This window comes from Nycticebus coucang, chromosome 1 (assembly GCF_027406575.1).
Source record: "Nycticebus coucang isolate mNycCou1 chromosome 1, mNycCou1.pri, whole genome shotgun sequence".
Classification (NCBI taxonomy): Eukaryota; Metazoa; Chordata; class Mammalia; order Primates; family Lorisidae; genus Nycticebus; species Nycticebus coucang.
The window spans coordinates 189,279,380-189,289,988 of record NC_069780.1 but is presented as its reverse complement, the minus strand read 5'-3'; the positions used below and the strand labels follow the sequence as shown (position 1 = coordinate 189,289,988).

The 10,609-nt window shown below is 43.4% G+C and overlaps 1 protein-coding gene across 2 annotated transcripts in view; it reads right to left on the bottom strand.

The window, feature by feature from the left end:
• Positions 1-478: 478 nt before the first annotated feature.
• SEMA5A (semaphorin 5A) overlaps positions 479-10,609 on the bottom strand; it is a 475,532-nt gene continuing 465,401 nt past the window's right edge. For both annotated transcript variants that reach the window (XM_053593046.1, XM_053593055.1), the window contains exon 23: positions 479-8,217. In XM_053593046.1, coding sequence (XP_053449021.1) covers positions 8,098-8,217 — 120 coding nt within the window. In that variant the 3' untranslated portion in view covers positions 479-8,097. The remainder of the gene's footprint in view (positions 8,218-10,609) is intronic.

Below are 10,609 nucleotides of genomic sequence, written 5' to 3'. Positions count from 1 at the left end.
GTAATGAGTACTAGAATATAGCTCTCACTCAGTTCTGTGGTCTTACTGGGTCAAGCATCTTTGGTTGTTCATGCTGCCTATAACAGTCCATTCAAGAAAAACCTTTTTTTATGCAACTTGTGCTGAAGAGAGGGTATCTTAAATTCAATATATAGTTCATTACCAGGACCTGACACCAACTTCTTGTAAGTGGAAAACCTGCTTGGCTTTTCTTGTCACACATGTTCTGTTGCCCATGGAAATAGCTCTAAAAGTTCTTTATTATATAATCATGGAGCTGGTTGGTTCTGTCCTGCCCACCACTGAACAGACCTGAGGAGCTGAAGACTGCCTGGGCGTCAGCTGGGGGCTTAGCCGGGAGTTGTCCAGGGTCTTGCTCTGACAGCCCACGCTCTGCCAAGTGGTGATCATGCCTTAGCATGTATGGGGAGATGGAGCACGTTGAGGCTAAGCAAAGAAAAATGCCACCAAAGTGTTTCCTAAATGGTAGGATTTATTTCAATGCTCACATACAATTGAATGAGACAAACTATTTACATAAAACATAAGTACAAAATATATAATACAATTTATACTGTACATAATTAGGATTCCCTTAGTTTGTCCCCACCCCCAAATGTTGGTGAATAGAAATGGAAAGGAGAGGGTTGCCGTGAAAGGGGGACTGGTGCGCTCTTAGCCGCACTCAGGATCATCCTTCATGAATTGCTTTAAAAAAGATGAAGAAGATTGAGATAAAGAAATTGGCAATGCACCAAGAGCTGTGAGCACAGCACTTTTGCTTCTGTAGAAATAGCTAATTTTATCTTATAAACATGTTTGCTGTCCTAGCACTGAGGCTCAGAACAGGTGCGAGTCAAGTCCCACTCACTGGTTATGTAACCTCTGCCCACCCCTTCCTTCTCTGACTCCCATCAGTGACCCAGTGCAGCAGGGACTGAGCTCCCTCAGCGGGTGGCTGCAACTGGTGTCTCTAACTGATTTCTGAAAACCAGGTATCTGCTCATTGTCAGCAGCAACAATCAGAGATATAGAGCTAGACAGCTCTCAGGGAGCATTTGAGACCAGAGATTTGAGGGGCAGAAAAGACGAAAGAAGTGGTGATTGGAAATTTCTACCACATATATCTAATAAGATGCTTGCAAAGAAAATCTGACAACCAAATGTAAGGATGGAAAGTATGGTGCACCCTATGGCCCCAGAAGAAAATACCCAGCAATCCACAGCCCTCCCAACAAAGCATCCAAAAATCCATTTCCTCATTCATGTGAGGGGGAAATGTAAAGCTATCGCGTTCTTTAAGAAGCTCCATTATGATTTGTAATTCTTATTAAAAATTAATTTTAAGATTTGTAACTGCAAGTTTACCAAGGGCCGAAGTTGGCTTTGGAAAAGGTTCATGAAAAAAAGTGAAAGAAATCTCAAAAATGTTTATTTTGTATCACAAAACAGGAACCAGCAAATTAATACAGAATGAGGCATTTAACATTTCTTAATAGCTTTGAAAGTCAAGTCACATCAAGTGTCATAACACAAGTTTTCTTACGCATTTTCTATGAATTTTACATCGGACCAAGTCTGTGCATTTTCTTTGCATAGGGCATGGATTCAGGCGTGGATCTGGGTGTTGGCCTTCAAGGTTCATACTGTGCTTTCTTTCAATGTGCAGAAGTCCCTGCTTGATTCAGGCCAACAGTCACGATATAAGGGAAAATTAATCACTATTAGCAGAGAAATACTGTTAACTTTCTTAATACAAATTAAGAGTTACAAATCTTGTGAACTTGTGAAGTAGTTTTCATGTTGATTAAAAATAATAATAATAATAATAATAATAGGTGTGTTCTAGGCAGCTCTCCGTCCATATGTACCGTATTTGCGCCAGCTCTCAGCTGTATCTGACTTTTCTATATGCACGGACCTGCCTAAAGAGAAACAAAGGCTTCTGACTTCTATTGGGATCACATCGACATTCTTATTATGGAACAGACACTAAGCTGTTCTTTGGAAGATGTAAATATTAGGTGATGTTGGTTTCTGGAAGGCCAAGACTGGGTTCATCTCTATTCTGAACACACCATTGCACCTGTTCTGGTGCCACATCCCCAGTAGGGCAAAAATCACATCGGAACATGATGTGCTTCTTGGTCATTTCATATTCCTGAGTTCAAAGAGGCATATAAGAATGATTTTCTGTAACGTACATCTGACCAATCTTCTGAGTCCAATTGGAACCGTTAATATTCAGGTAAAATAATAAATCATCATCTTAAACAAGGCACTAGCAACTTCTTCTAGGAAATTAAACTATCTGCACTTACATAGAGGGCAACTAACCACACTCTCTTTTTACCAATATAATATAAAATTGCTTTGCTTTTCCGGGATTCTGGAAAGTTTCCCAGACTCTGCACCTGGCGTATATTTATCTAACATTTGAACCATTGTATCCCTACTGCCGTTTATCCACCATTTGGACCATCTGGCATCAAATTGCCAAAAAGCTGAAAAAAAATAGGATCACATTTGAACGACTGGCCCTAGATTTCTGACTAAACAGGAAGAGGTGGGATAAATGTTCTTGCCTGCCTGTAATTTCAGTTAAAGAAATGCCATAGAGTGACTTTCTACATCTGCCTTTCTCCTCCCATGTCTGAAAGCTCCCTGAACAGTGACACCCATCGTAGGATGCGTTAAAGACGTCTGTGTGAATGAGAATTGATATTGCCTCAATTGCCAGTAATACGAGTGATTGCCATCTATGGCAGAACTAAAGCAATCTCTCAAGAAGGACTGTGTTTTGAGACGGCATTCACTAGGAACTGTGCACTTTTTGCCTGGCTCTAAGATTGATTTTGGGGGCTGCAGGAGTCACTTGCAGGGTAAACTTTATTTTCAAAGGAGAAGAGGTCATTCCTGATGCTTCTGTGATAGGTACCAAATTTCTGATAAAACAAGAGGTGACCGTTGAGTAAAACATTGATTCATCTGCTAAACAGTATGTGACATGCATCTTAAGTCCATAAAAATGGGGTCTGGGGGCCAGTTTAGAAATCCCCACCAATTAGTCCAATGTGACATCTCATTCACTACCTTTCAGATTCCAAGACAGAAAAGAAGCAAAATGAAAGCAATGCATTTCCTTTTATCAGGTTATCAATATAGATAACCTGAATGCACTGGCTCAGTATTTTGGAAGTTGTAAAACGTCTTTAAATCAATTATTATCAATGACCTCAATAGGAAAGAATAGCAGAATCAAATTCCACAATGGTCCCCTCCAGTTATTTTATTTTACAAGTAAAATACACGGTATGCAAGGCATTCCCTTTTGTGCATTTCTTAGTACAAAGTGAATATAACTCCATGTTCTCCCATTTCACCTCCATTGTCCAAAGAAGCTGGGGGCTCAGGAAGGCTTCTCATCTCCCATAACAGGTAGGCAGGGGCACCATGGAGTGAGCCAGAGGTTAGGGCGTATGGATGGCTGGGCATGGCCAACACCATCTGTGAACTGCAGTTTGTACCACATCAGAGAGAATGACAGAGCATCTGCCATTGGTCATTAATGCCTTCATGGGAATTGACTATCAGAGCTGCGGGACTCAGGCACACTCCTGTCACCAGGTGGGAAAGGGCTGCGTTGATGCAGGCACAGTGCATTACAGCAACCACCGGGGCCTCTGCCTGTGGTTAGGTGCTGCAGAGCCATCTTTAGAGACAGAAATGCTGAATTCATTGGCATTACTCTTAACACAAAATGTCCCACACAAGAAAATGCCACCAAAAGCACACAGGACGCTCTGAGGCTAAAGGAAGTTGATGGCCTGGGGGGGAGGGTTGATAAGGAAGTAGTTTGACAGTGTTGGGAAAACATTTCTGACTTACTCTAAAAACAACAAAAAATTACTATAGAGAAGCATAGGGATATTTTTCAATCAAACACGATGAAGGGTCTGTTTAGAAAAGGTGATCAGCTGAACACAGAACTGATACACTTGTATCAAGTCTAAATATGATAAAAATTACACTTACAATCTGAAGTTTCCCTGGACATTCAAGTACACTCTAATCTACACCCTCAGATGACATCTTGGAGACACAGAGACCCCTTGCTGACACTCTGTCCATAACTCGGACGGCATGCCCCTCTCACTCTACCAAAGACTCCAGTGGAGACAGGCAGTGAAATAGGCTTTGAATCCCACGGTTTTCTACCTTTTGCAGATAAATAAGGAAATAAAGGGATACTTGGCTAAAAATCTGGCACTCTGGGCAGTTGGTCCTGGAGGAGTCCAAGACCCAGAGCCACACATCTCGGCATGTGGGTTATGATCCCCCTGGGGACCACCTTACAAGACTCAGTGTTGGGGTGACCAGAACCCCACTTCACATCACCCACTCCCACCTGTTCCCCAAATTGCTTCTTTTCTTTTTGGCACCACTCATGGGTCAGTGGGGCCAGACTCCCGGTCCACCCACAGCTGACCCTCCCTAGGGACAGGTGTTTCTCCATGGCAGGGATATCCTCACGTCACTTCCTGTTAATTTCCTTTAGAATCCCAGCCCACCTCTCCACATGCACCAGGGTTCTCTGTAGGACCCCAATGTGGATGCTAATTCTAGTCAGAACTGACCTGAGCTGACTCACATGAACATCTCTGCAGGAGCAGGGACATTCAGATGCCTCATGGAAGTCACAGGGGCAACAGCATAGACATAAGTTCAGGGTGAAGTGGAGGGTTCTGGAGGACATGCCCAGGTGTCTGGGGACTGTGACCCTCCCATGCAGCTGAGGCTGCCCCAGAGCTCCTTGGAAGTCACAGAGTCCACACCATTCAGAGAGGACACAGCCCCCAGTTTCATCAAAACCACTTGTCCTTCAAACCATGGGAAAGCCACATGTGTAACTTCTGATCTTCCTCCTGTCAAAGGTCCCAGCCTTTTAGAACTGAAAATAGATAGTGATTAGTCTAATCTAGAGAAGGGATCCTAGCAGCACCGGTGTCTCCTGCAAAGAATTTAAACGTACAACTAAAAGCCAGCTTCCTGATGAAATCAGCCAGACCTCAAGTGCAGCCAGAGAGAACTGCAGGAATTAAATGGTAACTAATGTCTTTTTACTTCATATTCCTATAGGTGTGCCTTAAACAAAGAAGGACAGAAGGAAGAAGGAAGGAGGAAAGCAAGGAAAATTAAAAAAAGATAAGAAAAGTCATGCGGGAATTTAGAATACGACCCACAAGGTTTCATTTAGCAGGACCCCAAACTGCACAGCCCCAGGAAGCGCTGCCTGCGAGGGGGGCTCAGCAGAGGCAGCAGATACTGTGGCACAAACCCAGCGGGCGAGGGCTGCGTAGCGAGCAGAGGCCTGGTGTGGGAGGCCCGCAGGCACAAGCTACGCCACGCAGCGAGGGGCAGCAAGAGCCATCCCACCGCAGGTTAAAATAATCCGAACACAGCTAAAGATATTCTAAACCAAACTGAAGGCTCAATGCCATTCACAAGAGCTACAAAGAAAATAAAATACTTAGGAAGATACTTAACCAAGGAAGGGACAGATCTCCACAAGGAGAACTACAAACCACCAGGGAGAGAAATCGCAGATGACGCAAACAAATGGAAACACTTATCATGCTTGTGGATGGGGAGAATCAGCACTGTCGAAATGTCCTCACTACCCAAAGTCATTTACAGATGATGCCAACATCATGGTTCACAGATCTGAGCCCATCATTCTTCTATTGGAGAGAGAGAAAGAAAAAGAGAGAGAGAGAAAAAGAATTTTCCTTGGGGTAGAGTGATAGTGTGAGGGAACAAAAATTAGGGGATTTTTGCAGTGCTAATCTTGAAGGTCTATATAATCAGCAACATGAAATTTCTGTGGTGGGGGGAGGGTGTTTCCCACAGTGATTGCGTAGGATTGATGAAAGATCAGCGTGGATGTCATTTAGAAAGCATTTTTCATCAATCCAGTGACACATTCTTGAAAAATCAGCATCCTCTTTCCCAGACAGATAAAATCTCCTTTTAAGCTTAGAAGATACTGGGTGATGGGGGTGTGGATTAAAATACCGGTTAAATGAGCTACCCGGTGAGGATGGTTCTCCTTACAGGAGAGTGATGAGATGCTTTGAAGTATCCAAGGAAAACCCAGGAACGATTAGGAACCTGTCTAGCTAAATTTCACCTACTGGGTGGGCCTCTGAGTGTCCATCTGTACACAGAGGACCCTCACACCGCACAGGAGAGATGCTTGAGACATGATACAAAGTCCCTGCAGAAGGCCTGGACGTCATCCATGCACAATCTAACAGCCCTTCCAGAGCTCTCCTACCACTTTAATTCTAATTATAAATACAGAGTCATTGCTGCCCATTCAGGTTATTAGGAGAATATTTTGATATCAATAATATTCCTTCTTAAACATAAGGATTTTCCAACACTTTCCGAAATTGTTTCTTTAAATTGGAAAGAGTAAAAACATATATGCTAATAAAATACTGTGCTCTTTAACACCCTTACTATAGATTTTTGACATATCTGAAGGTTCATTTTTCAATAAGAACATGTTTCCTCATCTTCCCAGGCCTTTACCACGATGCGCGCAGGCACTAGATGAGCATCCTCAGTCCTGTGCTTACTCTCAATATTCAGCCAACTGCCATATGTTATCAATTGGTTGTTAGTGAGAAACTTATTTATTTCCTGGAGTCCTCTATGAATGGAGTTATAACACTCTGAAATGCTTATCAGTGATCAATGTTGAGACAACGGTGTTCAATAAAACCTTACTTCCAGCTACCCTGACTTCTGATCTTAAAATACCTCTGCTTCTATGGAGGGAGAAGTAGGGCTGGGTGCACCAGGCGGGTGGGCAGAAGGGAAGGCACCAGAGCTGAGCACCCTGCAGGTGACAGCAGGCTTAGCAATAGCACTGCTCAGGGACCCACACAGATGACAGTGGGCTGCAGAGAGCCAGCTTCACACATCGTTAATGCTCTCGGTGGGGGCTGATGGCTACACATTGGTTATACCAGGGAGACAGACAATAACAAATTGATTTTCATTAATGTCAGTTCTTCCACTGCTTTCCATAACACGGAATATAAAATGTTTTCAGTTATAGTTCAACACTTCCAATACTTTCCCCAATTGGCATCATAAATCTTCAAAACTTTTCTTCGCAGGGAGAGACGTGCCGTCAATCCAAAAGCTAAACAGGTGGTTATTTACAGACTGGCTCTTCAGGACTTTACAGTGGACCAGGCCAGGTGGCTTCCAGGCCAACAGCATGGCCAGGAGCTCCCTGGAATGCCATGAAATGCAACAGTCAGCATCAGGCTGGTTTTGCAGCTTCCCCATGTCTGTGGCTCTGCTCTGTGCACTCCCTCCACCAGTGACAACATAGCAAGGGCGTCAGGACCACGGTGGAGCCTCACTGTGACCAACCGCCACCTCTGCAGGTGCAGGCAGGTGGGGTCCCTGGGCTTCCCCAGGCAAGAGTCATTCCACTTCCAAACAAAGATGGTTTCCAAGAATCCACAGTATTATCCCTATTGGGGAGGAGATTGAGGATGAATAATTGTTTGGCCACATTCATTTTCTTCATTTTATCAAATATGATGGACTTAAGCACTCCTTGGGTGGGGGAGGACTCTCAGATAAAGTGCCTATTTTCTTGAATTAAAACATCATGAAGATTTATGCTCAAAAGCAAGAAGACATTCATATATCTAAAGACTCCTTCAAACTTGGGTGGCACATTTACAAAATAAAGCTCAAAAAAAAAAAAAAAAAAAAAAAAACCAAAACATGAACCTGTTAGAGAAATGGGCTGAACACAATTAAAAATTTCCCATCATGGCTCATTCAACAATGACCAAGTGTCATAAAGCAGATTTTCACCATGTCATATCCAGAGTTTTGTTGCTTTTAAGGACATGTACTTTTCTGGCAGCAGTGGGACACTTGTGGCTTGAAATGTTCTTGACGTGTGTCCAAACTTCATCTCTGAAGCCTCAAAAACATGGGCAGTCATGGAGCTCAGGCCTTCAGGAACTGGGGATTTACAAGAAGCCAAAAATCTAAGACCTATTAGTACTCATCATAATTATTGAGATCTGTAAAGTAGGCATTGGAATAGGTCTTTCCGGTGAGATGTGGGTTGAAGTATTTGTTTCTTTCCTCTAGGATCAAGTTGTTTTTGTTAAATGCCTGTAAAATACAAAAAAAGATTTAAGAATACTCAGTAAGTGGCATTCAGAAAGGCGTGACCAGGAGGGTGATTCAGCTGGGTGTGACCTTTCTCCCAAGGCACCATTGTTTTAAAACGTGTTTTCTCACTGTCTTGCTCCCCCAGGTGTACACAGCATCACTGAGGACCAGCCAGTTAGCTCGCCCCAGCTGGCAGTTTGGGGAATCTTTCAGTTTATTTCTGAACTTTAGTCAGGAAGTTTCCAAGAGAAGGAGGGAGAGTTAGAAAACCTAAATCTAAACCTCTAGTATACCTAAAACTCTAATGATCTCAAATTAACGGACACTTTGTTATCACATAAAACCAAATAGATGAGTAAACAGCTTTCAGATTACCATTAATAGGTCCGTGTATCAGAGACCTCAACAGAGTTCACTTAAACACATGCATCAGATTTCAAATGCCTTAATTTCCTCTCATTTGGCACTTTTTAGAAGGTGACAACTGTAGCTATCTGTGACCCAGATGCCCTTCCTCGTTCACAGTTTATTTAAGCCACTTGCAGTTTTGAAGAGCCCAACCCACACCTGGCAGAGGGCAAACCTTGAGAGGACCAAAGTAAGGACAAAGAAGAAGAGGCCGAGGCAACTGCCAGGACCAGTCTGGGCAACGTATTGGAAGAAAGTTCTGGAAGAAGTCATTAAAGAACAAGCTTCTTTGTCTTCATGGCAGAAACATTTCTGATTATCTTAAAAGTGGTTGCTGATGGCTTTGGCGCCTATAGCACAGTGGTTATGGCACCAGCCACATACACCACGGCTGGTGGGTTAGAACCCGGCCCAGGCCAGATCAAACAATAGCTGGGTGTTGTGGTGGACACCTGTAGTCCCAGCTACTTGGAGGGCTGAGGGAAGAGAATCGCTTAAGCCCAAGATTGGAGGTTGCTGTGAGCTGTGATGCCATGGCACTCTACCAAGAGCAACATAGTGAGACTCTGTCTCAAAAAAAATAAAAAAAAACAAAACAAAAAACAAAACAAAAAAATGGTTGCTGACTCTTAAGCGGGAAAACAAGACAAAATCTGAGGTAGCAGTCACCGCGATGAACAAGCTGCTACTGTGGGAGTCTTGCTCCAAGGAGCTGCCCTCTGGGCTCCCGGAGGTTTGGTGGGCAGGTTTTGACTCATGGAAGGAGCTAACGCTCCGCAGTCCTCTCTACTCAGGGAGGCTGCGAGGGGCATGTCCTTAATTCCAGGGTTTTGCTTCCTTCTCCAGATGGGTCCTTCAAGGTTTGGGAGGCGTCAGTGGCTAATGGGTCCTGGTTTAAGCAGGGTGCCAGGGAAAAGTCAGTTGTCTGTGTCTCTGCCCAAGTGGCAGGGAAAAGAAGCCACGTGGCCGAGAAGATTTAAGTGAGGACTCTGTGGCTCCTGGGCCATAAGATCTTCTAACCACCTGAAGAGGTAAGGGCTGAAGACACTTCATCTTCTCACATAGAAGGGAGATTTGATTTCAAAGGAATCCATCATGATAGAGATGGCATCAAAATACCCCCTATAAACCTTACAGGGAACCACAATCTTAAGAGGAATAGGAAATTTTAGTTAAACTTGGATCAGAAGACTTCCCCTCATTCTTGTAGGTAATGAGGGAGGTCAGGAGCCCTGCAGTTACATCCCTGGGCTTCATGAACTTTAGAGCACTTAAACCTCACAGCAATATGAAAGCATGTATTGTTGTACCCATTCTAAAGATGGGGAAACTAAGGTTCAAAGAAGTAGGTAACTTGTTCTCTGAACCATGACACAAAATGCATAAAAAAAAAAAAAACACTTTTATTTTTCCAGGCATGAATCAAAGCATTTTATATAAATGCCTCACTGGATTATCACTATCTCAATATATAAAAAAAAGGAGAAATTGCAAGACACGATTGCAAGAGGGACTTTGACTAACAAATGCAATCAGTGTAATCTGGTTTCTTGTACCCTCAATGAATCCCCCAAAATAATATATATATAAAGGAGAAATTGGAGACTCAGTAAGTGTGAATAGCTGGCTGGAGTCTACCCAGCTGGGAGAGGCTGGGGTTGACTTGGAAGCCAGATCTGTCAGGTACAAAGCTGGGACCCTTTCCATACCTTCTTCCTTAGAGTATAAATAAAACTGGCCATATACTCAAAATTTGGGGGCCAAACATGGAATTCATTACCCATTAGTGAAATTTATAAAAAAAAAGTCACCCCACACCTGTTATGGCAGTTTTCATAATGCAAAAGTTTTCTCAGGATGCCATTGTGCTGGTGATTCCTAAAATGGACCTGGGTCTCTGGCTGCCACTCCTGGTCCTTGGTGTCTCTGTCCAGGTGTGTTAGGGCTTGGCAGGAGCCTTCTCTGTCACAAGACCACTCTCCAG